Source organism: Molossus molossus, unplaced genomic scaffold (genome assembly GCF_014108415.1).
Source record: "Molossus molossus isolate mMolMol1 unplaced genomic scaffold, mMolMol1.p scaffold_m16_p_3, whole genome shotgun sequence".
In the NCBI taxonomy this organism is placed as follows: domain Eukaryota; kingdom Metazoa; phylum Chordata; class Mammalia; order Chiroptera; family Molossidae; genus Molossus; species Molossus molossus.
In genome coordinates this window covers 52,293,966-52,321,698 of record NW_023425366.1, presented here as the reverse complement: position 1 = coordinate 52,321,698, position 27,733 = coordinate 52,293,966, and the positions used below count along the sequence as shown (strand labels likewise).

General features: G+C 44.7%; 1 protein-coding gene across 2 annotated transcripts in view; it reads right to left on the bottom strand.

The window, feature by feature from the left end:
* Positions 1–27,733, bottom strand: part of PDE8B (phosphodiesterase 8B) — a 221,371-nt gene that overhangs the window by 12,601 nt on the left and 181,037 nt on the right. For both annotated transcript variants that reach the window (XM_036279887.1, XM_036279886.1), the window contains exons 11-17: positions 11,802–11,844; positions 7,797–7,874; positions 5,598–5,674; positions 4,129–4,293; positions 1,631–1,676; positions 1,096–1,231; positions 6–204 (exon numbers count right to left, since the gene is read on the bottom strand). In XM_036279887.1, the coding sequence (XP_036135780.1) occupies positions 6–204; positions 1,096–1,231; positions 1,631–1,676; positions 4,129–4,293; positions 5,598–5,674; positions 7,797–7,874; positions 11,802–11,844 (744 nt within the window). The remainder of the gene's footprint in view (positions 1–5; positions 205–1,095; positions 1,232–1,630; positions 1,677–4,128; positions 4,294–5,597; positions 5,675–7,796; positions 7,875–11,801; positions 11,845–27,733) is intronic.

Genomic DNA, 27,733 nt, shown 5'->3' with positions numbered 1-27,733 from the left:
TCTACCTTCACTCTCTCCTTCCCCAGGAAGAAGGCGGTGGCGTGCAGCACGTCGGCGGCATGGGTGGAGTTATGGTAAGCATTGGAGGAGTGGTAGTTGGCTTCAATCACTTGGAGCCAGGCCCGAAGAGTCGTCTCAGAACAGCGTAAAAATTCACACACTCCAAACCGGGAAAAGACCTTTAAGCCCAGGTAAACCAATGGCCTGGAAAACAGGGAGGAAAAACCCCTGATTTATTGTATTCACTGGTCCAGAAACTGCTTTCTTTGTTGATATTGGGGACTATCTTCTGCTGCTGCTTATTCCTCATGCACAGGGTGTAACAATACCTCCTCCTCCATCAGAAGGAGATAGAACATCTCCACCTCATCAGCCACTTCTTTGTAACTAGTGAACTCATGGTGGTCAATTCAAATGCTTGTCGGATTGTCTCTAAGTCATATGCCCTTCAGTCGCTCTAACAACCGAGAAAAGTCCTGGCAGTTCCTCTCCATCTCCACTTCCACGTCTGTACTTCCTGTGCGCCCCCTGAGGAAGTCACCAAGCCGAGGGACAAGAGGAAGGGCTTGTGTGGTCTCAGCAGAGTCCTGTCACTTAGAGTTCTGTCACTTACAGGTGAGAGGCATTCACACCCCAGCAGATGAACAGCCTGGGAGAAACAGCCTTCTCCTACTACCGAAGAGGACTTTCTGAGTCATCTGACCCTTGCCCTGCCGACAGGACCAATCCAAAGTCCCTCGCGCTCTCAAACTCATTCTGTAGGGTGGGCTTCGGCAAGTTCAGGGCTGAGAGTACTGAGAACTCTCGGCTCATTAGCCCAAAGGAATGACCTGGGTCGATGTGACAAGGATGCAGTAGTTCCTCATCCTGGGTCATTGCCAGGCTGATCCCACATCTTATCCACTAACACTCCCTCCATCAAGGAGCTCACTCAGGGGCCACCGTCTCTGCTCCTTCCACACTCCTCCAGCTGGGCAAGAAAGGCACAACCTGGGAGGCCTCTTGTGGCAAGGACTCAGGTCTCCCTCAGTTTCCAGATGTGAAGCCTGAGTTGGCCACCCATCCTCCCCGCCTGCGGTCGGAGAAGCCACATACCTTTTATGTGTAACAGCTTCCAACTCAAAGATGTTGAACTCCCAGCTCTCCTCATTATCAAGTAACTGAGCGATGCAGGGGGGGACGTCATTGATGGTTATTGGCATCGCCAGGTGGCTGTGGCTCTGGGGCACGTCTGAGCAAACAGATGGGGCGGGGAGGCTGGTTAACTGTGGGATCTGGAGCGCCCTCGGGCCCTAGTCATCATCTTCACGGCTGCTACTACAGAAAGTCTTCAACCCCCAGGGGTAGAAGAGTTTCACTTCATGGTTCTTCTCTTGTTACTAAATTCCAAGGGCCCCAAGTAGAACAATAATTCAGTTTAACTGTTTAAACACAGAGAGAGTTGCAGTTCTTGTTCCGAGAGGTCATTGTAACGAGGACTCTGGTCTCAAATGCAGACCACAGAGATGCTTAAACTGCAATGAGACCAACGGGAAGGAACACGGAGCACGCCCCCCCCCCCCCCAATAATGACAACACTGGGGGATGCACAGGCCGGAGACGAGTAACAAGTGGTTAGATGCCAACTTACTCTTCGTGAACACATACTCGTTTCCTGACAGCCTTCTCAAGCCATCCTGGAATAAAGAAAGCTGTGATGAGAAGCATGCTTTATGTGCCGGCATTACTTTCTCATTTCTTTCACTGACCAAAGACACTGAATCAAGAGTAACCCAGTCAATCCGGAACTCCAAGCTGAAGCTCAGACTAAGTCGGAGCAATAGCTACGAGACACAGGACCTCCTCCCTCCCAAGGCTCTTAGCCCCAGGAGATGGAGGACCAGGAGACCACGTGGCTGCATTCGGGCCTCACGGGCTGAGTGGGCTCTGTCCTCAGCCATCTGTCTCTGAAGCCACACGAGCGGAACCACGACGTGAACCTGCTTTGGTTTGGATGTGTGTGGTTTTGAAGGGACCCTCCTTACCCTCACGAAGACTGTGTTATTTCATTTACTTTAATTAGGGAGCCAAAGCCAGTGGTGACGTTTGGGAATGCCTTCATGTGAAGCCTTAAAAAGTCTGGGCTAATTTTGGACTAATATCTGAATTAATTTTTTCCACCTGTGTTTTCTGTTTTACCACATGAGCGCTGCTCTAGCCTTTAAAAGAAAAGTTTCTGGGTCTGAGATCTTTGGAGGCACAGCCTAAGGGAATGGACGGATTTCCACTGTTCTGCCGTTTACTCGGCTCTTGAACTTGAACTAGTCCCAGAAGCTGTGGCACCCCAGTTTTCTTCCCTTCATCCTCTACCCCGAGTACCTAATGTTTTAGATCTTTTGTAACTGTCACCCCTAGAAAGTGTGAGCTAAGGTGTAAAGTATTAATGAAGGGCTCCCCTGCAGCCACACCCTGGATCTTCAGGCCAAGGGCTTAATTTTTTTATACTTCTTTAAAATATTTCCCCACATGACAGTTTTATGCAAATGCATTCAAATTAAATATAAAATCATATATTAAGGCTTTAGCCACTTAACATTTATCAAATATTTTTTCTTCTGCATTTCTTTCCTGGTTTTTCTTTTTAATCTCATCATAAAATAACATCTGCTCACCGTACTACTACTAATGGCTAAAACGTGTACGGGACTTCCTGTGTGCCAAACGCTGTCCTGCACACATTGAGGGTTTCAGTGCATTTAATCTGGGCCCACCTGCCTGAGTCCTGGCCTTGTGAGGCAGGTACTGTTATTGGCACCATTTCTCTGGAAGAGGAAACTAGGCACAGAGAGGTTAAACCGCACGTGTCTTGAGGGGCAGAGCCGGGATCCATCCCGGGAGACCAGCTCGAGGTCCACACGCCAGCGTGCAGGGGAAGCAGAGTCACTCCACACGGTCCTCCGGACTCCCAGAGGCTATGTCCACTTACATTTCGGTTTATCTTCCCAAGAGCTTAACTTTTACAACTGAATAAAAGATAAGTCACGATGGCCACACTGCCCTGGCTCTAAGGCAGATGCCCTAGGGTACCCCTCTGTTTTTCCTTTGCCTTTCTTTCTTTTCTTCCTTCAAGCTACATAAAAACAGGTGGAGTCCTGCAATGGTTCCTCACAGGCAGCAGGGGTGAGGGGGGCAGGTGACTTGTCCCAGAAGTCGAATCCTCCGGCTGCCACCGTGCAGGGGCCGCCCCCCTGGAGACCCTGACCTCACGGGTCTGCACTGCTGGGGAGAGCCCAAGGCCAGCCAGGGCGGGGGCAGCAGCAGGCCGCGCAGAGGCTCATCTGAGACTGCTGGTAGCAACAAGGAGAACGGACCAGAACTGGTCAGCACTCAGCAGTTGGTGGCAAAGCTAGACAGTGGCCTTTGAAATAAAACTCACAGATGACTCTTGGACTTGGTTTTTGTCCTGAAGAATTCTTCCAGCTTCACAGCCTCTGATAAGAAGCACAAATGAATAATTTGAATTTTCTTCTTTTTGTTCACTTGCTGATAGGTGATGGGAACAACGGAAGAGACCACAGCAAAACGCTGAACAGGATGAGTCCTTTGAAGTCCATCACTGTGGTTGTTACAAACAGCGGTGTGGGAGGCTGGCCAGGGAGGCCCCACCCCCAGCCGGAACAGCTCCACTCCACTTTATCCCATTATAAAGGGAACTTCTACAGACACTTTCATTTGAAGAAAGGATTCTACAGCTAAGATTTTGAAAGCTAGTGCCACAGTCTAAGTGCAAACCCTTTCAATTACATAAAGAGCCTGAGGTTCAAGGAAACCTAGCCACAACCTCAATCCAATACTGCACCAGGTCAAGGGAAGAAGTAAACCAGGGCCCATGCAAATCAATCGACTGCCTACGAACTCCTTCCTGTAACTGAATTCTGAAGGACTGTCCCCATGGCCGTGGGCAGTCAGCTCCGCAAAGCGTCCGCAGACAAATGCCAGAACTTGACTAACGCCACGCACATCCTGACGCAGATGCTCCGGTTGCAGGGCCTTCGCCCACGCAACAGGTGTTCCTGCGGTCACAGGTCACAGTGCATGTGACATGGACTCTGGAGTCCATGTAATTCCTGGTTTCCCCTCATCACTCACAGTCATCAGGCCTCCGACGAGATCACTGGTGTGGGGGTCTTCGTCCTTGGTGCCCAGCTGAGGGGAGTACAGTTCCGTGGTCCGTAAGATTTCTAGAACTCTGTCCAAGGCCTCTGCCACTGTGACGGGGCTGTTTTCCTGGGCTGCGTTGATTATGTTTATAACCTAAGGAAGTAAAGAAAAACGTTTGAGGACATTAGGGTTCTACTTCCCATACACATCCCTGGAATCCAAAATAAGTCCGATGACAACACCTTGTTCCCAGTGACCGGGGCCTCCACGGCACCGCCCCCTCCTTACTGAGGGGCACTGTGCACCCCACCCTGGCCTGGCGTCTCTCCTGCCTCGCCGACTACATTTTCTCCGGCTCCTCCGCTGGTCTTTCTCCGCCAGCCCTCTCCTAGGTGGAGTTCCTCAGAGATGGGTGCTGGGCCTCCTCCCCCCAGGCCTTCCCGAGAAGACCTCTTTCATTCCCACGACCCTGGGCACATCATGTGTGCCAAGGACTCTCACATTTACATCCCAGCTCGGAACTCTTTTTGACCTTCAGACTTGTATATTCAGTTGCCTACCTGACATATTATTGGAATATTTTACATGTCCCAAATCAAATTCATGACCTCGCTCCCCTCTCCCCAAAGCAAGCAAGTAAACAAACAAAAAAAAGAGACAAGGAGCTTTGCTCCTTCCACACGGCAGCAAAACACCACTTCTATCCATCCTGTGCTCAAAGCAACAGTCTGAGGGGCCCTGGTTTACATATCACTGCCCCCATCTCTCCCCACCCTGACAAGGTAATGAATCACCACGTCAAATGGATCCTACCCCTGGATAGTTCCTGATCTGCTCATTTCGCTACAGCTCTAGTACAGCTAGCACCATTCCTTGCCTGAGAGTCTGGAAGGCCCCTAACTGGCCTCTCCTCTTTCCCTCTTGCCGTCTCCAGTCCGTCTCTGCATATCCGATCTCGTCACTCCCCTGCGTTAGACTCTGCCCTGGCTCCCATCACACGTAAACTAAAACACAAACTCCTTCTCGCGGCCCAGCTGGCCAGAACGAACTCAGCTCCTGTCACCGCGCGGTCCCTCGGCCCTCCAAGCGCCAGCCACGCTTTCCCCCGGGCTTCCTGCCTGTGCGGTGTCTGCGGCCAGAACCTCCCCTCTCGCCGGGCATGTCTGTGCTTCAGGCCCAGGTCAAACATGACCTCTCCAGACAGACCTCCCCGATCACCCCTCTTCCCACCCCAAAGAGGGCCCTAATCAAATTTACTCTCATAAACTCTCTTTTCCTTTATGGCAGTTCTTGTAATTTATAACTATATACTTATTTATTGTGTTGGTTTAATATCGGTTTTCTCTATGAGACTGTAAACTCTATGATATCAGTGGTATGTCATTCATCATTTTATCTCCAAAACAGCCCAGTGCAGGTGACCTTGACTGTAGAGTGGAGGCAGCAGCTGCACTCACCTTTGTGATGGGAGCCTCGATGGTCATGGAGTGGATCCTAGCCATGGATGGATAGCGGCGATTCTGAAGGCTTGGTGCTGGAGAGAAGTCAAGAAAGTTGTACCTGGTGTTGGTGGCTCAGCTGGGCTAAGTGCAGCAAAGGAGCCTGTCATGAACTGGGCGCCTGGTCCCAAGGGACTGCAATGACTTCACCCATCTCTTAATCCTGGAGGGCTAAGAGCTTGGCCACTACTTGGAAAGAATGGTCTGGCCTGCAGCTTTGGTGGCAGGAAGACTTTATGAGTCCTAGGTCCACAAACGGGAATTTTAGAGAAGGCTGATGGGGTCCTGGGACCCCACCCCAACAGCCTAATGATCCTGCAGGACTCATTTCCCCATAAGTTACCAAAGCCCATCTTGGACAGCTCCACCAATTTCAGTTCTTAGCTACTGGCCATGCAGCCGGATAGCTGTGCAGGGAGGGGAGGCGCGGTCCAGGCTGGGGGTGGGCAGATGAACGAGCCCATGCTCAGTGTGAATTAGGGCCAGGCACTCCACATCCCTGAGCCTTTAAGTTCATAATACCCAGGACCCAGGGTGGTTCTGGCTCTAACCTGTAAACTCTCATTTAAGAAATAATTTTATGTGGTTCAAAATTCAGAAGTTAGAAACCTCACTTTAAAAGCATTGTTCTCATCAGATCTTCCCACCATGCCCCATGAGCCAGGCAGGAGGGATCGAATCCGTGTGCTAGCGATGGGATCCCTTACTCTGGCCAGTAAACAGAGCCGGTGCACCGCCCAGCCTGCCTGTGGTCCTCCACACTGCAGCGCGGCCACGGTGCACCCCGTGCCCTGGAGAGGGGATGACTGCAACTCAAACCCTATGAACACTGAGCTCGTCTGGTTGGAATCCCCTTGTTCATGATCCTCTCCATCTAAAATGCTGTATATCTACTCCATCTGGAAATGTTTCGGTCTATCTTCCTTGCAGTCTTGGCCCCAGTTCCTTGCATGCCCTGTGGTTTATCCATCTTCCTCTGTGAATTATCCACCTCATCTTTCATCTTTGGTTCTCGCTAGTCCAGCCACTTCCCTCATTCCCAGACCCGAAGGACTGAAGAGTCCGTCGCTTCCCTTCCTGTTTGCTCCCTTACGTTACCACCCGCGTCTCTCCTTTCTGTCAGCCACGAACTGTCCCCTCTCCAAACCCCTAGAATGTGTCCTCATTTGACAAATAAAAACTAACTGAATCAATGAATTCCACTGGTCTGTTCTCAGCTCTTAAGCTCTCTGATCGCGGCATCATTGAGCACTGCTAGCCACCTCCTGTCTTTTGCTACCTCTTGTGCTTGGTTCACATGACACCATATTCACATGGCTCACCCCCCAACTCTCCTGTCCTCTTTGCTGGCCCAATTTCTCCTGCCTCCCTCTCACTGAGGGTGTACTTTCAAGCCTTGCACCCAGATCCTCTGGTTTTTTGTTACACACACACACACACACACACACACACCCCTTAGAGCTGGTCCTCTGCTCATGGCTTCATCTGTCACCTCTAGGTCTCCCAAATCCACATCTCTGGACCTGAGTACCAGTTCTGCATTTTAGCTTCCTTAACATCTCCACTAAAATAAAACTTACCATCTTCTCCTCAACCCCCACCCACCCAGCCATACATGGAGACTTTCCTGTTTCTGTAAATATTACTATTATCTTCCCAGGCACGTAGCAAATACATTTCAGAATCATCTTTGACTTTCACATCTCCCTGCAAATCCAATGGAATAATTAGGCCTGATTGAACTAAAAAAATGTTTTGCTAAATTCTGCCTCACAGTTTATCTGGGACAGTTTATTAAGGGAAAGTAAGGGTATGTAACAGGTACAGTGAAAACTGGGTTTGCATTGGCGTTGGGAAGCCCGGATTCTGGTTCCCTCTCTGCCACCGGCACCCAGCAAAACTGAGCTGCTCTGTGGTTATGGTCCAACACGCTTCAGGCCCTCAAGGAACAAGCATCGAGTCATTTCAAAGAGAAGACAAAGACTGTAAACAGTAAAAAGAATTAAGAGGCCTAAAAAGTCTACTGCCTATGGGAGAAAAGGCCAGTTTCATTGAAAACCTATTCCTTGGGGTTTGTTTTTATGCTCATGAATTCTTTAATATATTCTGTCATTTTCTACACTTTAAAAAGTTAAAAAAATCTGAAAAACTTCTTACCATCACTGCCTCGAGATGATATCGATTTCACATCAATGGACTCCCTCCTCCTGTTCTTGTATCTGAATGAATGAGACTCTAAGGATTTCGGATAAAGAATGGGAAGTGATCAGCTATCAGCTTATCCTCAGGTGAAGTTCAGACACATTTCCCCCTCATTCTCCAAAGAAAATCAAAGTCACCTCTTAAGCACTCTTAAATAATTTGTAGGAAATAGGAACCCATTCTCTCTTCAAATTATCACCACATGCAGAATTCTAGTCCCGTTACTTGTAAAACGATGACCTCTCCTGTGGCACCACAGTACATGATAGGGGCTTATGATTTAGTTCCATTGATAAACTCTTTTTATTTTTATTTTTTTTGTTCCAACAAATCAATTTTAATTTTTTTCTTTACTGATTTTAGATAGTGAGGAAGGAAGAGGGAGAGAGAGATAGAAACATTGATGAGATAGAACATTGATTGGCTGCCTCCCGCTTGCCCCCCACTGGGGATCGGGCCCACAACCTGGGCATGTGCCCTGACCGGGAATCGAACCAGCGACCTCTTGGTGCATGGGTCGACGCTCAACCACTGAGCCACACTGGCTGGGTGATAAACTCTTTTTTAAATGAACATTAAAACTGAGGGGAAATTTTGAGGGGCTCATTTTGACCTTATGTACAAATACATTTAACCGGAAGGGGAAGGCTCTTAAGGAGATATTTGAGAAGTAAAATACTAGTGAAACCCACAGAGAATTGGATTTACTTGAGAAACTCATTTGGACCAATTTTAGGCCTCGCTGAAAAGTCAGACCTCTAGATGGTCTTCTAGGTTCTCCTGAGGATGGGATTTCATCGAATGATGCAAACCTCCAATCTCAAAGAGGAAGAGAAGAAAAAGCCGTTTTAGAATTGAACAATTTCCAAAAACTGAACTCTCGCTTTTGTCCCCATTTTCTGAAGGAGGAAAAGCACTTAAATTTTACATAAGTTGGCCTGGCCGGTCTGGCTCAGGGGTTGGAGCGTCAGCCTGCAGACTGGAGAGTTGTGGGTTCAAGTCGAGGGTTCACTTCCTGTCTCGGTTGCAGTTTGGTCCCCCTCCCTGGTCAGGGTCGTGTGGGAGGCAGCCATCGATGTGGCTCTCTCACGTTGATGTTTCTCCTCTCTCCCTCCCTCCCTTCCCTCTACCCCCACTCTATCTGAAAATCAGAGAAAAATATCCTCTGGTGATGATTAAAAAAAAAAAAATCTACATAAGTCTTTGTAGACTTTGAATTTAACACTCAAAATATGTTGTCACATTATTGCAAGATCTAAGCAAACGCTGCATGCCACCGGTGAGGACTGGGGCATAAAAATGTCAGGGCTGCCGAGGGAGCGTCAGAAACATGCATTTTCAGGGCATTTGCTTCTCGTGGGAGCCACGCATGAGCAAGGAGAGACCCTTCACCCTAACAGCCTGCTCCTCACTGTGCTGGGGCAGGGGGCAGACATGCAGGTCACAGCAGGGAGAGTGCATTTCTCAGACCCAATAAACAGTATTTCAAGAGAGAAAAACTAAAGAAGAAATAATGCTTTTTAAGAGAATTGTCTAGTGACACCAAAAATGGTGCAAGAAAGTGCAGTAGCTAAGGGGACCAGCTCCAGAGCCAACAGCCCAAATTCCCGTCTGCACCATCCCTCTGGTAGCTGAGTAACCCTGGGAGTGCTGCTCCCCCAGGCTCAGAGCCCGGAGGACAGCTGCAGCCTCTCATTCGTGGGCTGTTGTGAGATGCACATAAGTTAATCCGTGGACAGCACTTAGAACGGTGCCTGCTAAGCAAGTAGTTTATGTTGGTTATTATTATTAATCTGTTCACTTGAATATATACCTTCTTTTTAGGTACACACGAGATCATGTTACAATGTTCTTCTGCTTGCTGTTTTCCCTTCATAATATGTCTTAGACCCTTTTCTAGATCACCTTTTTAACATTTACTTTAGTGCCCTAAGAAATCTGATTCAATTTTAAAAAGGTTAAATCAGTAACTAAACCTGAATTATGTTTTTACAGCATGAAATGAAAGGCAGAACTATTATAAAATTAATCTGAACACTATAGCCTTAACTGATCTAACTTAAAATAGTTACCATCCCTTTGCCTAATTTTGTCTTCCCGACTCTGCCATAATACTGTTCTAGCCTTGGACAGGGGTTTCAGTCCTCCCTTTTAACGAGTGGTACTTTGAATAATACCGTTAGGGTCTTTGGGCGTCTCTCAAACCCTCAGAAACTAACAGGATCACTGGCAAGACATTCATTTGCAGTCTATTAAGGGACCTACTAATCATACACGTTCCTAACATTTGTTTAGCAGACACTAATTAAATTGAACTTAGTGAAGCCTTAGATTAAATTCTAGATTAAAGAGCACATGAATTCCTTAAAACGCAGTTTCTACATAGAACCAAAGTAGGGAGGTTAGTTTCACAGCTGCTGGGCCAGGTTATCCTGTTGAACCCTAGCTCTTTCATCAGACATTATTCAAAGATGAGTAATGCTAATTCTTCCTGATTTTATCTCAGCTAAAATGAAGAGGAACTATAGCAATAGAAATGATTAAAGTTTCAAAAAATTATTCTTCAATAAAGGCCGTTTCAATAAAGAATTCGTTATTCATCCTCTCAACAGATGCTTGTGGAATGAATTTAAAACCCGAAAAAAGAAGAATAAAGGAGTTTCAAATAGCTGTACTCAAAGGCAAAAAGGGATAGTGTCACCAATTTAAAAACTAGCTACCATGTACTGAGCACCTACTGTGCGCTGGGCACAGTGTTTTAACATTTACTGTAACTACGGGCATATCTTATGTGGTCATTGCAACAACTCTGAAATCTGCACAGTGCAATCCCCACTTTACTGACGAGGACATTTAAACCGGGAGAGATTGCGTGAGTAGCTCAAGGTCAAAGAGCTAGTAAATGGCAGAGCCGGTGCTTTCCAAGACAGGACGGTGTGAGTTCACCCTGTTCTGTGAGTATTATGGAGTGTCTGTTATGTGCAAGGCTAGCCTGGGCCCTGTAAGGGATATAACAATGGTTGTGACCGGTGTGGGCACCCAGAAGCCCTTAAGTGAGTTAAAATAATAATCTTGCTGTAAGAGTTAGAAGAAATAAACTAAAACGTCTGAGAGAGGGGAGGGGAGGGAAGGGAAGAGGTGGGATGCTAAATAGTTAAATGCCAGGTACTTCTAGATATCATGTACACTTCTTTCCTTTAATCCTCATAACAAGATAGACATTGTTAATTCACTTTACAAATAAAGAAACCAAAGATCAAATGAAATCTTTCTGAGTCGGCAGAAATGTGGGCCATCCTGGAGTCAAGGAGAGGGGCTGAAACGAGCCAGGGTCTGAGCAGGCAGTGGTGGCTGGAACTGCTAACGGGGGAGAGAAAGCATTGTGTGTGCAAGAACTCCCGATCTCTGATAGTAGTTGGATTTTCCCTCTAATCAAATCAGAGAAGTTCAGACTTTTCAAATGAAGAAGGCATCATTTTATGGCTGAGGAAACCAAGGTCAGACAGTCAGAGTCTTGCCCAAGGCCTGAGGTGAGGGAGGGGGACCGGGTGACTCGGTGCTCCTGGTCCCGGGCCAGGGCCCATCCACGCTCGCTAACTGTGCAGCCACCGACTGCTGCCAAGAAAGGGGAGACAGACCGTGGTGTAACGCGTCCCCCCAGGACTTTCGGGCCACTCTCTATTTTTGGTTTATCTGTGTGACATAATCTCTAGGCAGCAAAAGAAAACCAGGAAGGGGTGGCATTGGGTAGAAAAGGTCACCATGAACGCATATTGAAAACAAAATGTAAGGGATTCTGCTTTTATTCTGGCTTTCCAACCTTCCGATACCTGCAGTCAGATCTCAGCAATCCCAGTCCTGGGGTGGCGACGGTCAATCTGGACTCCCTCAGAGAGAGCTACACACTTGACCCCACAAATGCCACCTGGGTGTCGAAGAGTGAAACAGAAGTATGCTCACCTGTCTGAGAGTTGTCTCCTGAATCACGGTGAATCTTGTGAAGCTAAAGTTGTTCGAACATTTGGTAAAACAAGAGAAAGGGATTTAAAATACAGTCTGCACAACACTTCCAGCCAAACAATTTCATTAGAAAGCTCTGAAGGCTCTGAGTGAGAAGTTGCACAGATAATATGAACAGATGAAAGTTGTGCACCAGGTAACACCATTACAAATGCTGTCACATGCAGACACACAGCAGGGTGGAGCCCGGAGCAGGAGGCCCCAAGGACGCGCTCCCTGAGCAGGACAGCTAACCCCAGTCGGCTATTCTCATTTGACAGTCTGCAGAGATGCAGAAAGACAAAAGGCTGTGACAAAAATGTAACATTTTTATAAGGCATATATATAACCTGTTTATATTGCACACATATTATAAAATGCTTCTGTAATAAAAGTGACACAAATGAAAGTCTAGGCTTTCTAAAAGCCTTCCTGAACAGCTCTTCAAATACTCGGTTATGGACAGGGTCAATTTACAACATGCTTCTTCACCCTGAGATCTGAACTTTAGATGAACTTTAGCACCCGGTTCTTTCTCATGATCAATTTTTTGTGTGTGCTGGTGATTTTGTGCTAATGCTCAAGAAGTATCTGTCATGACTAATGAAGTAATTAACGCTGGAAAGAATAAATTCGCTTTCTTTGGGGTTCTGCATTTCTCATTTTTACAACTGATGGAGACTGTTACTGGGGTGCACCCAGCGCTATCACCCTTATGATCATGCTGCTGAGACCAGCAACATCTGTCCCTACCAATGAATGGGATACATTAACTCAAACAGCCAGACAGGTGAGTGTGTAGGGCTGTCTACGAAGGACCATTAGGGTGGCTTAGCAACATCAACTGTGACAGCCAGAAGTCCCGTGTGTATCAGATACAGGTAACATGTTCCAGCTCGATTGAACCATGAAAAAATAATCATGTGAAACTGAAGTGTTAAGAGAGGGGTTTTCTATGAATTATTCTGCGCAGTCGATTCTACGTAATTACTGAAACAATTACATGGCCAGCCTGTGTGAGACCTTGGTCTTAATGTTACTAAGGCTGTGACTCATTTATCCCATAATTATGGGACCTTTTTATTTCTTGTGAACAACTGCTCTGTTTTTCCTTTACAGATAAAGAATGTTTGCTACAAAACTACTGAGTAGTGTGACTATTTGATCCATACCAAATGAATACAACGTTTACCTTACAAATAGTTTCTCTATTAGCTATAATTCAAAAGCAAGTGATCTTTAAATACTTAGCTTTTCTCTGAATCACAACACATCTCTCCTGTAGGAGCCAAGACCCACGGCTCCCCAGATTGCACAAAGCAGCCTTCTCGGGTAGTTCTCTGGCCCCCACGGGCCAACGGGCTGAACTGTGGGGCTCCTGGAAGGTCAGTGTGGGCTTGTGTTCTGCCCAGATGGAAGCAGAGGAAGCCCAAGGCCCAGTAGGTACAGCCCAACCCTGCCTTTGGGATGAAAATGACCTCTGCCCCCTGAGCGCTGGAGGGTGGGGATGAGAGGAGAGGAAGCGGGGAAGAGGAGACGCACCTGGCCCATCTGCTGAGGAGGCTCTGGTTTTTCTCTACTTAGGGTGCAGCATTTGACACATTCTGAGCTGAACACGCAGCACCCACTCCAACCCCATCACCCCCGAACGGGCTCATCTGCCTCTGATGGGCTCTCTCCTACAGACGGCACAGAGACTAGAACTAATCCTTGGCTGACCAACCAAATGACTTTCACTTGCTTCACGGGCAGAGGTCTGTGTGGCTGTCTCAGCATCTGCTGCCCAGGACCCTATTTTATGACTCACCTTATGATCCCCTTGGCCAGAGCAGCCCCTGAGGACCCTCCTGTCACATCCCAGCAATGCTAGGTTTCTAATAAAGATTCCGACTCAGGTTATCTACACGTCTCTTCTAAATACCTCCTTGTACAGGTACAGACTCACGTGATGAAAAAATTAAATTATTTTTTTCTTGGGGGTCTAAACCCACCACTTATTTATAACTTGGTATGAATGATTCTGATATCGCAGGCTGTTAGACATGAGCAGGGTAGGACAATAGGCCAGGTACAGAAGGTCACCAGGGTGGGAAGCCCCAGGTGCCTAGCAACAGGCAAAACTGGGAACATAAGTATTGTAGGATGGGACCTGGCCCCCAGGTAGACCTTTCCTCCCCTAGCATATCACTGGCCATGTGGTTTAGACCTCCTGACCTTTCACATCACTGATCATGTGGTTCGGACCCTCCCCTGGCATGCCCCTCGTCATGTGGTAGACCCCCTCAGCGGAGGAACGGGGGGCTGGAGAACAGCTTCCATGACTCCCTTGCATTCCACTCCCTTAAGCATTACGCCCTCAGGGCACTGAGGTTCTGACCCCCAACACATAATCTTAGGAACAAAGCCTCGGGTCTGTTGACCACAGAGACAGGGTTTTGGTCAAACTGGGGATAACGCCTCAGTTGTGTTTCAGCTTCGGGCCCAGAAAAGCAACAAAACCAGATGAAGTGACACCATGGTTGACTGACATCAGGATGAGCTGTATTGACTAATGACCCCCTGCCCTGGTACCCAATTGGTGGAGACCACGACCCTGAAAGGACACACCTGGAAAGCTGATGACTCTTCTTTTGAGATCTTCCCCTGAGACCTTCCCTAAAATCCCCATCTCTAGGGAACAGATAAAACCCCTTAAGATGAAGGACCCAGCTCTTGCTTGCTTACTTTCATGCACTCTCCCCCCACTTTTCCTTCCCCCTTTCTTCTTTCAAGGCATGTATGTACCTTTGCTTTCTTTCTAAGCACCAAGGGCCCTTCCTTGCCTCTGTAACTTGCTCCCTGAGCCCTCGAAGCCCAGCTGGCTCACCTTTTCCACAGCTCACTTCTTCTACCTCTGTGACTTTCTAAATAAACTTTTGCTTGTATTTGAGTGTTGGCTCTAATTCTTTCTTAGCCAAAACTCAAGGACTAAGGTCTAACTTCTAGTGCCGTTCACCATTAACAATTCCACTAAAATTATTTCCTCATAATTCTCAGTCAAGCTCACTGAAGAAATAGGCAATGAGTGGTTTTGTAGCTGGTGTTCTCTGGTGGGCAGCCTAGGGGGGCTCATGGGCCTGAGGACAGTGGGGCAGGAAAACAGAGGGACCAGCTCTCCTTGTGACAATAGCATCCATCTCACAGATGATTACCATGTGCTAGAAGCTCTACATTTGCAACCTAGTCATTACAACAGTATCACGAGGGAGGAAGGACCACCCTTCCTCTGACAGATAGGGAAACTGAGGTTTTGAGAGGTTAAGGGACTTGCCTAAGCTAGTATGGGGCAGAGCCCAATTCCACACCAGGCTTCCTCTGGCTCTAAAACCAGTTCCTCTTTGTCACACGGCTCTCTACAGGCAGACCCGGAAGGGAAGTCCTAGCCAAGGCTTGTTACGCTGTGGCGTGAGGGTAACATCCCCTGGGTCAGTGAGGGCATCTGTTTGAAATACAATTTTATTTTCAAATTTTGAAGAAGCTATGAGTCTCAGCTACTGATAGGCTTTGTTACATGCATTCTAAAGCAAAGCAAAGCAAAAAAAAAAAAAAAATCAGAATTCAATGTTCCCATTCTAGCCAGTCTCTCTGGAGTGCAGTGTTTTTGTTGTTTTTCCTTTTGTGGAAAAAGCTTAAAGTGTACAATGTGTCCACGAATGACAGTGACTGGGGATTCTGACGCCGTGCATCCCAGGGGACCTGCAGGCAGAGCGCTAGGTTTCTGCCATGTGGACGTGCCACCCTGGCTGGTGCCACCCTGGCCGGTGCCGCCTGGGCCGGTGCCAGAGCTCAAAGCAAGTCCTTGAAAGCTTCCAGATTGCTTCTGGAAAAAAATTTATAGCTTTAAACTTTTAATTACTTAAAATACTGTAGGTTCCCACAAATGTTGTTATCCTTGTGCCACATGCTTTGTTTATAAACACCTGATTATGCTTGGCTCTAAAAAGCACTACAAATTCTGTGTGTGTGTGTGTGTGTGTGTGTGTGTGTGTGTGAGAGAGAGAGAGAGAGAGAGAGAGAGAGAGAAAGAGAGAGAGAGAGAAAGAGGTTTTAGGGTCATTTAATTGTTTTACTCTGAGAGAATAATCATTTAACAATTATATTTTCTCTACACATCCACCAGAATGTCTAGAACAAAGGACTTTTCAAGGATGTGGACCAACTGGAGGGGGTATAAAATTGTACAACGTGGTCTGGCAGTTTCTTATAAAATTAAACACAGGTCTACCGTACGACCCACTCCTCAGTATTCAGTTCCACTCCTGAGTATTTACCCAAGATAAACAAAAGCAGAGATTCACAAAACACTTGTCTAATAATGTTCAAAGGAGCCCCAAATTGGAGAGAGTCTAGAAGTCCATCAATAAGAGAAGTAAGCTGGTAGATTGAAGCAATGGAATACTACTCAGCAACAAAAGGGGAAAAATTACTGATGCACACAATGGGAATGTTGTCAAAACATTACAACGATGAACAAAATAAATGAATAAACAAAACTGAAACAGACTCACGGTCACGGAGAAAGAACAGGTGGTTGCCAGAGAGAAGATATTTAGGGAATATCAATAATGTTGTGATAGCTATGTATGGAGCCCGTTGGGTTACTGGGAATACCGAGTGAACACTCTGTAAAGTATATGAGTGTCTAACCACTAAGTGTACACCTGAAATCAATACAAGATAAAGCTGAAAGAAAAAAAAACCCCAAAACATTATGATGAGTGAATGAAGCCAAACACAAAAGAGTAGACACTGTATGAAGCTCTAGAACAGGCAAAACTAATACATGGTGAAATAACTCAGAGCAGTGTTACCTGTGGGAGTAGGAGTGGAGACGGGTTAACTGGGAACTTTTGGGATGCTAAGGTTTGGTTATCTTAATGGGGCTGAGTGACAGAGGTGTGTGCATCTGTCAAAACTCAAAGAATGTGCCCTGGCCGGTTTGGCTCAGTGGTTGGAGCATCGGCCTGCGGACCAGAGAGTCCCAGTTTCAGTTTCCACTAGGGGCACGTACCAAAAACAACAACAAAACAAAACCCCAAAACTCAAGGAATGCTATACTTAAGATTTGTGCATTTCACTGTATGCAACTTCCACCTAAAAGTGGAAAAAACCTAAAGACAAATATTAAACTCCAGTTAATAATATGCATGTTAAAGTGCCAAAGAATATAATGTCCTGATGTTTGAAACTTAGTTTGAAGACATCATACACAGCAGAATTTTCACTGATACATCACCTAAGGCAACAGAAACAAAGGAGAAAATGAACACATGGGACTACATCAAACTCAAAAGCTTCTGCACAGGATAAGATACAATCATCAAAATGGAAAGGCAGCCCACTGTATGGGAGAGCATAACTGCCAATGATGTATCAGATAAGGGGTTAATTTCCAATATATATAGAGTGCTCATACAACTCCACAAAAGGAAGACAAAGAACCCAATTAAAAATGGGCAGAGGAACTAAATAGACACCTCTCCAAACAGGACATACAAATGGCTAAGAGACATAAGAAGAAATGCTCAACATCACTAATCATCAGAGAGATGCAAATTAAAACAACAATAAGGTATCACCTCACACTTGTCAGAATGGCCACCATCAACAAATCATCAAACAAGTGTTGGCGAGGGTGTGGCGAAAAGGGGACTCTAGTACACTGCTGGTAAGAATGCAGACTGGTGCAGCCACTATGGAAAACACTATGGTGTTACCTCAAAAAATTAAAAATTGAACTGCCATTTGACCCAGTGATCCTACTTCTAGGAATATACCCTAAGAAACCTGAAACACCAATCAGAAAGAATATATGTACCCCCATGTTCGTAGCAGCACCATTTATAATAGCTAAGATCTGGAAACAGCTCAAATGTCCATCAGTAGACAAATGGATAATAAAGCAGTGGTACATATACACAATGGAGTACAATGCAGCTGTAAGAAAGAAAGATCTCTTATCCTTTGAGACGACATGGAGGGACCTGGAAAGTATCATCCTAAGCGAAACAAGCCAAACAGAGAAAGACAAGTATCATATAATCTCACTTATTTGTGGAATATAATGAACATAACAGTCTGAGGAATAGGGTAGTCCCAGAGACGTGAAAGTGGGGTACAGACTGACAATCCCCAGAAGAGGGATGCTAGGGGAGAGATAAACCACAGAACTTATACGCATGTATGCATGAACAATGGACATGGACAACAAAGCTGAGGACAGGGCGAATCAGTGGAAGAAAAAGGAGAAACACCTGTAACAAAAATAAATTAATTAATTAAATAAAAAAATTTGATTTGAAATAAATCTAGCAAAAAATAAGATGGACTGACAGATAAATAGAGAGATAGATGGACAGACATATGGTAGAGCAAAATATTAATTATAGAGTCTAGGTGGTAGATACATACATATTTACTTACACTTCTAACTTATTTTTCTTTTTTTAAATTTATTTTTCTTTTTTTAATTTTATTTTTGTTACAGATGTTTCTCCTTTTTTACCCCATTGACACCCTCCTCCCCATCCTAACTTTTCTACTTGTGTAAAAATTTTCATTAAAAACATTGGAAAGCCCAGCCTGTGTGGCTCAGTGGCTGAGCATCGACCCATGCTCTAAGAGGTCGCCAGTTCGATTCCCAGTCAGGGCACATGCATGGGTTGTGGGCCTGATCCTCAGTGGGGGGCCATGCAGGAGGCGGCCACTCAATGTTCTCTTTCATCAATGTTTCTATCTCTCTCTCCCCCTCTCCCTTCCTCTCTCTCTAGAATCAATAAAAAAAATATATTTTTAAACAAACAAAAAAACAGGGAAAATTACAGTACATGTTCAACAGAATATAAATTGATGGCTAAAAAACTGGAAGTCTGAAATATAATTTCAAAATCTGTGAAAATAAACAAGATGTAAGAAATTGAGAACAGCCTGAACTGAGCGAGGTAAACGACATGTCATGGTCCCTGGGGTTCCCGAGCCTGCGCAGAGAGATGATGCCCCACTTCAAACCATAACTAGGGCACTGTAGACGGCGGCTGCAATCTTAGAAGTATAAGATTTGATACCTTGATTTTAATAACTTTATTGATTGAGTTTATGGATTAATGATCTAAACCCTGATCTCCCCTATGGGAGAAAAACTCTATGAAAACATCTCTCCTAATGTATGTTAAAATCAACCTTTAAAAAATGACTTTTAGCAATTAAAATGAGGCAAGGCCAGGATTAGTACCATAATGAGCAAGCAAGCAACTAAATACTAGAAACACCTTTAACATGCATTTCAGAATCACCTTGGGAATGTGAATAGCATTTGGTAGAAATGTCTGAGTCTGCTTTTGTAACTGAATAGCAAAGTCATCAGAGGTATCAGTCACAATTAAAATCACCAGACATCCTGGTATGTGGACCCGGCAGACATCCTTGATGCTTCCTTTTCTCTCATCCCCATGTCTGTCCATCATCAAATCCTATAAAATCTCCCTTCTAAATACTTCTGGGATCACCCCCTCACTTCTCTCCATTGTCAGAGTACAGGCTACCATCAGCTCATCTGAACTGGGCAACACCCCCAACCCAATCCATTCTCCATTCTTCCACCAGTGTAATTAATCAAAACCATACATTTAATCCTATCACTTTCCTGCTTAGAACTTGTACTTCCTGTAGGTCTTAGGGTCAGTCCCATGGGATAGCCTGGCCCCTACCAGCTCTCCAGCTGTACTGCTGACCCAGGCCACTCTGTCCTGGGCTCTCAGCTTGCAGGCCATTCTGGCCTCCTTCCCATCTCTCTAATTTTCCCATGCTCTTTACAACCTCAGGGCCTTTGCACACATGACTCCTTTACCCAGGAAGCTGCTCAATCCACTCTCTTCCCTTTGCCTATTTGTCCTCCAGATCTTAGCTGAAAGGTGGTTTCCACAGGGAAGCCTTCCCAGATGTTACCTGCCTAGAAGTCCCTCGTGAGGTCAAGTCTCTCTGTCACACGTTCTCGACGAACTTTACTGCATTCCTTACAGTTCAAAACGTTGCACTGCTTTGATTATCTGTTCTCCTTCCAAACTGTAGGTTCTGTTTAAGCAGGAGTTGCCTCTCATTTGATTGCTTTTGTATATTGAGAGCTAACAGTACCTAGCACATAGAAGCTCAATACATATGAGTCCATAAGAGACTGAGATTAATCAGTTTCTTTACTTTATGGCTTGTGGTGAATACACTGTTATTAATGACTTGGCCATCATATTGATCTTTGTTGACCAAAGTACTTAATATTGATGTTCCTAAAGACATTAATTTGCAGAGTGTTCCATGGTAGAATACCAATAAAAATTTTTCATAAAAAATTTTTAAAGGAAATACGGTATTAATTTAAAACTATGCCCATGTGATCTGACAGTGCCAAATCTATGACAAGCAAAAGAGCTGGCACGAGGGTCAGGAATCCAGGCCTGCGCCTCCGAGAGAGTCTCTGCGGCAGTTCTCATTGTATTCAATGGAGCAGTAAAAATGGTAGATATTATTTAAAAAAACAAAAAGACTCTCCATGTCCATACACACATTTGTAATGAAATAAGAAGTGACTTAGAAATACTTCTTGCTTCTATATAATGCAGGCTTTGATGGAAGTTTTCAGGCTTTATGCTCTTTGGTTGTTTTTATTATGAAAAGGGGTAAAATTTGGTTAAGATGAAGACAAGTACTATTCTCTTAAATAGTCAATGTAGCTTACAAAATAGACTTATTAAGCAATCTTTTTTCTTAAAACTGAACATTCTTGATCAACAACTTCACGACAAAACTGAATGTTTTCAATGTGTGTGCCATGACTTTAGGGATGAAGTGGCGTTTGATTGCTGGGAGATAACCATGGAAACGGAGTCCTTTGAGACCCTCCCTTCATTCACATGTAATGAGAATGACAGTGTGAGTGGCAGAATGCAGAATTTCTTCGATCCTCTTTCTTTACTGAAAATACTTTGATGAGTATTTCCTGAGCTGGCCAAAGTAGCTGGTGCATAAATCAAAGATCTTTCCTGTCTGCTCTATTATCAAAAAATACTTGAAGATACACTTCTCAAAATTCCCATCCAAACAGCAAACAAATGCTCATGTTTCCAAGACACGGAAACAAAACACCTCCTACAACATTTTGGATCTCAGTCCTCAGCGATGACCTTCACACAGCTCCTCGGCTAAACAAGCCGGCGCTGTTGTCTTCGCGTATTCCTGGTCTAGGTTAGCACCAACACCGAGGAGAAATCCCACAGAAGCCGATCTTGACATTCCGTACCAGATCCCTTCACTGCAGTTAATTTTATGAGCCTAAAAGACTCAACACAACATCATCTCTCCCCTTTTATCTAGATGATCATTTAAAATGTTACTTTTATCAGAGCAACGTGCATTGGTTTGATATAAACAAAGATGCATATGAATTTTTGAGATTACACAAGATTAAACAGGAAAATCCCAAACTCTTTATTTACGTACTTTGTTGTTTGCCAGACAAGTGTAGCTGTATCTCCTCCACTGCTAGATATTTTTTCTTTTTTAAAAAAAATTTTTATTGAATTTATTAGGGTGACATTGGTTGATAAAATTATATTGATTTCAACTGTTAGATATTTTCTTGGAAACACCAGCATCCTCTCTTGTACATGCAATACCAGACCTTGGGTGCCCAGTGTCCTGGTGCCCTTGGTCCGAATGCCTTCTCCCTTGGTGCTCCGTCCACTGGCCCGCCCTTCAAGCTGCATTTTAAGTCTTGCAGAGACGGACTCTTATTATGTAGCCCAGTGATAATCATTTTTGTATCTTTATCTCATGGGAAAACATTGAATGCAAGGTACCATTTAGGCTTAATGTTTTCTTTTTTCCCTTGTCCAGTGTCTCTTTAATGGCTTTCAAATATCTACAATATAAGTACCTCTTGGCTTTATACCTGACAAACACTGAGTGTTGTTGTAACAGGAGAGGGTTCGCTACTTCAGTAAGAATTAGAATCACCTGAAGGGCTTGTTAAAAGGGGCCGCTGGGCCGCACCCGAGTTCCTAGGTCTGGGCAGGGCTGAGGACTAGGAGTGCCCCCAGCTCCCAGGGGAGGCCCAGGCTGCAGTGGGTGAAGCCTTCTACCCAGACTGCTCTGTGCACCAAGAGCCCCTGCTAGTTCAAACCACGGACTCTCAGGCTCACTCCAGACTCACTAAATCAGAACCTACATTTTAACATTTAATCTCCAGGTAACTTGATTACATCTTACAGTTCGAGAAACACTGATTCATGTGTAAAATCATAAATTGCCAGCCAGTCTTTTGCTATCTCCATTCCTGGTTGTGTGAACCTGGGAAACTTATGTGCGTCACCGAGTCTTAGTTTCCTTATGGGTAAATGGGGACCAATACCTACTTTTCAGATCCAAGAGGAACAATTGAAATAATGTGTGCAAAATGCCCAGCCCAGTAGCTCCCAAGCCGGTCTTTCTACTGAAAACACCCGGAGGGCCGGTGGACCCACACTGCCGGGCACTGCCCCCATCAGTTCTGTTTCAGTAGGTCTGGGTCAGGGCTAAGAGTCTGTGTGTCTGACAAGTTCCCCTGTCCTGGGGCTGCTGATCCAGTGGCCTGACTTGAGAACCACTGGCAGGGCCCCTAGTGGGGGCCCAGATCATGCTGGTTCCCTTTGCTTCCTTTCTCCTTCAGAGATGGTCCTGTGTGTGGAGAACCTGGGTCCAGTGAAGTCTGCACGGCCTGTTCCATCGGGACTGGCTGGTGTGCAGGAGGCTTCCCTCAGAGCACACAGCCACGCGTGCAGGGAGCTGTGCTGAGCGCCTCCCAGGAAGCCCTGCTTCTGTGCTCCCCACTTTTGTGCTGGCCTCCCTCCGGCTCCTGTCCCCTCACCGCTCTGTGACAAAGGAAACGTATAGATAGCTTCAGAAGGAAATTTCATTTTGCTGACAGTTTCTTGTTCATAAAGACTTGTCAATGACTGAGGGCCCTGTGTAAACTCATTTGCCTGCTAGATTTTGTCAAGACAATGAGGGAATTGCAAAGATCGAACACTCTCCCTTTACAGCACTCAACAGTCATTAAACCACCTAATGGGACCAGGGCTTCATTTGCACCGCCATTAGCATCAGACAGAAGCAACCAGCAGCTCTTCCCTTAACAAATCGGGGCCTCAGAAGGCTGGGGCAGAGGCAGGGGGCACAAAGGGGAAAGCAGTAATCAGGAGAGGGCAGCTTTATCACTGCGTGTCCCGGGTTCGGAAAATCCTGTTCATTCAAATCTTTGTTTATGTTTTGTGAACGATCACCCCCAAGAAAAAGAAGGCATCACTGAACAATACCTCATCTTCTAATTCAACTAAAAAAATATGTATTGGGCCTGTAAGACAAACTTGGTGAGGAGCCAGTCCCTGTCCTCCAGGGATTTACTGTCTAAGAGGGGACACAAGACAAGGACTGTCGCAGTGGAGTCCGCCAGTGCGTGCTGAGCGTGTACTCTGTGCCAGGCACAGGGCTGTGACAGAACAGGAGAGAAGCTCGCAGGAAGCTGGTTCAGAAGTGCCAACAACGGCATTTCTCAATGCTAGTGGGATGCCAAGGGGTGAAAGGTAAGCTTAGGGCATCCCAAAATGTGACATTGAATAACCTTGAATCAGATGTTCAATCCCTTTCCCTTCAATGTCCTTCTAAGCCTTCCGAGTACGTCAAAGAGAAAGCCCCAGGCTGCCACTGGTGTGGCAACACCTCTCTCTCCAAGGAGGGGGCGCCGGTCTCAGAGCTCTCGGCCAACAGCAGCGGCAGTTAGGGTTTTAAAAACTGTGGGACTTTTTTCTATTATACCTATATTTATTGTGCCTCGTGATTGTGGGATTCCATTTTATGGTAACGGTTACTGTGCTGGCATAGTTTTAAAAGTAACTGCTTCTAAAGAAGAATATTAAATATGAGTAGGTCAGGGGGTGCCCACGTCACCCAAGTCTAGGAGTGCCTGAAGCCTGGGAAACAGGCAACAGCGATGCACCATCATCAGCCCCCCGAATGCTGGCTGCAGGGGAGAGGAGTCAGGCTGGGCTGCAGAAGCAGGCTGCACGGGGGCGACTGAGCAGCAGGGAGCTTTCGGATGTAGACATTAAACATTCCAGTTAAGACACAGTGATTGTCAGAACCGAGAGAAAAATCAAAACCCAACTATGTGCTGCCCATAAGGAACATACCTTAGACATATGGCTTGAAAGTAAGTGGATAGAAAAAGATAGCTCAGGCAAACAAAGAAACATAAGAAGGTTGCTAGAGTGGCTATGTCAATATTAAATAAAGCAGATTATAAGACAGAGTATCACTGGATATAAAAAGAGCTTTTCATAATGATAAAAAAGGGCCGATTCATAATAATAATCATAAATGTATGTTACTTAACAGCAGAGCTTCCAAACGCATGAAACGGAAGTGGAGAGAACTAAAGGGAGAAACAGACAAGCCGTAGTCACAGCTGAGGATCTAACACTGCTCTTTCAGCATGTAATAAAGCTAGAAAACGAGAATTAGTGAAAACACAGAAATACAAAGAATGCAATCAACCTCCATAACCTCACTGACATTTATAGACCAGTATGTAACAACAAAAAATATACACTCTCTTCAAATGAACTTGAAATGTTGACTCTTTAATCTAGCCGTAAAATAAGTCTCAATAAATGTAAATGGATTCAAATCACACAAAGTATGTTGTCTGACCACATGGAGTCAAATTAGAAACCAACAACAGAAAAATGAGCAAGTTGATTCTAAAATTCATATAAAAATAAAAGAACTAGCCCGGCCGGTGTGGCTCAGTGACTGAGCATCGACTCATGCACCAAGAGGTTACTGGTTTGATTCCTGGTCAGGGCACATGCCCAGGTTGTGGGCCAAATCCCCAGTGGGGGGCATGCAGGAGGCAGCCAATCAATGTTCTCTCTCATCATCAATGTTTCTATCTCTCTCCCTCTCCCTACCTCTCTCTCTAAAATCAAAAAAGAACATAAAAGAACTAGAATAACAAAAACAGCTTTAAAAATGAACAAGGTCTGAGGATTTACAGTGCCTGATTTTAAGACTTATAAAGCTACAGTAGTTTACAACAACATTGTGATACACAAATTCATCAATAAAACAGAATACTGAATCCAGCAGGAGAACCACACGTATGTGGGCAACTGTTTTCTGACGAAGGTAGAAAGCCAGTTCAGTGCAGAAAGGATAGTCTTCTCATTAGAAGCAGAAACAACTGGCCATCCAAATGCCCCCACACTCAACCCCCCCCAAAAAAAAAACCCTTTAATCCATACCTTGCTGCATATATAAAAATTAACTCAAAATGAATTATGGACCTAAATATAAGAGGTAAAATTATACAGCTTGTAAACAACAACAACAATATGGAGCAAGTTTTTGTGATCTTGGGTTACCAAAGATATCTTAGACATAATAACCAAGGCATAATCTATATAACACCAATGAACTGGACTTCTGCATTTTGGAGGACAATGTTAAGAGAATGAAGAGACAAGCCACAGACTGGGAGAAACTATTTGCACATATCTGATAAAAGACTTTTCTCCAGAAAAGATAAAGAATTGTCAAAATTCAACATTAAGGAAACACACAACCCAATCCACAACTGAGTGAACTAAGTGAACATCCAGTTCACCAAAGAGGATACACATATAACAAATGAGTACATGAAAAGATACTCAATATCCTTAGTCATTGGGAAAATAAAAATTAAGATCAGAAAGAAATACCATTGTATAATTATGAGAGTGTCTACATTTTACAAACTGACCACGCCAGGTGACCACAAAATGTGTACGACTGGAACTCTTATATTACCAGTGGGAAAGTGAAATGGATATTAAAAAAACTGAAAAACAGTTTGGGAATTTCTTTAAAAGTTAACACGTAGCTACCGAATGATGCAGGTATTTACCCAAGAGAAATGAAAGTAAATGTCCATTCAAGGACTTTTACATGAATGTTCAAAGCAACTTTAGTTGTAATAGTTGTACTAGCCAAATCTGGGAACAAACCAAATGCCCATGAACATTTGGATGTCATAAATAAATAAACTGCGGTATATTTATACAACAGAATACTACTGAGCAAAAAAAAAAAAAAAAAATGAAGTACTAAAATCCACTGAATTGTACACTTTAAATGGGTGAACTGGATGGTACATTTATATCTCAACAAAGCTGCTACAATAAAAAAGAAAGCTTATTAATAAGTGCAAAAGCATGGGTGAATCTCAGAGTCATTAAGCTGAGTGAAGGAAGCCACTCAAAAGAGCATATACACTATAATTCTATTTACATAAAAACTATTCTACAGTGATCAGTGGTTGTTTGGTGATAGAGGAGGAAGGTCAAAGGAGGACAGGAGAGAAGAAACACAAAGAGACCCAAGAAAACATTTTTTAAAAAAAATTTAGCTCTGGGAGGTTTGGTTCAGTGGTTAGAAGGTTGGCCCACGGACCAGAGAGTTCCAGGTTCAGTTCCCGCTAAGGGCATGTACCTTGGTTGCAGTTTGTCCCAGGCCCCGGCTGGGGTCGTGTGGGTGGCAACCAGTCAATGTGTCTCTCTCACATCGATGTTTCTCTCTCTCTCTTCCTCCCTCTCTCCCTGCTGCTCTATCTGAAGATTAATGCAAAAATGTCCTCAGGTGCCCTGGCCGGTTTGGCTCAGCAGTTGGAGCGTTGGCCTGCGGACCAGAGAGTCCCAGGTTCTGCTAGGGGCATGTACCCCCCCCCCAAATGTCCTCAGGTGAAGAGTAAATAAATAAATAAATACATGCATAAATAATAAAAAAATCAAATTTATTGGGGTGACATCTGTTAATGAAATGTTATAGGTTTCAGGTGTACAATTCTATAATACATCATCTGTATATTGTATTGTGTGTTTACCACCCAAAGCTAATTCTCCTTCCATCACCATTTACCGCCCCTTTACCCTCTTCTCCCTATCTCACCTCCCCCTTTCCTTCCTATAATCTCTTACTGTTGTCTGTGTCTTTTTAAAATTTTAATCCATTCACCCTTTTCACTCAGTCCCCAACTCCCCTCCCGTCTGACAGCTGTCAGTCTGTTCTCAGAATCTATGAGTCTGCGTCTATTTTGTTTATTTTGTTCATTAGATTGCACATATAAGTGAAATCATATGGTATTTGTCTTTCTCTGACTGGCTTATTTTCCTTAGCACAATCCTCTTCAGGTCCCTCCATGCTGTTGCAAAGGTAAGATTTCCTTCTTTTTTACAGCTGAGTAGTGTTCCATTGTGTAAATGTACCACAGTGTTTTTACCCACTCACCTAGTGATGGACACTTGGGCTGCTTCCAAATCTTGATTATTGCAAATGACACTGCAGTGAACATAGGGGTGCATATATTCTTTCAAATTAGTGTTTCGGGTTTCTTCAGATACGTTCCCAGGAGTGGAATCGCTGAGGCATAAGGCAGTTCTATTTCTAATTTTTTGAGGAAGCTCCATGCTGTTTTCCACAGTGGCTGCACCAGTCTGCATTCCCACTTTCCTTTTTCCACATCCTCGCCAACACCTGTTGTACGTTGATTTACTAATAGTGGCCATTCAGACAAGTGTGAGGTGATATCTCATTGTGGTTTTAATTTGCATCTCTCTAGTGATTAGTGACATTGCGCATCTTTTCATGTCTAATAGTCATCCATGTGTCCTCTTAGGAGAACTGGCTATTCAGGTCCTTTGCCCATTTTAATTAAATTATTATGATTATTGGTGTTGACTTTTATAAGTTCTTTATAAATTTTGGATATTAACTCTTTATCAGATGTATCATTG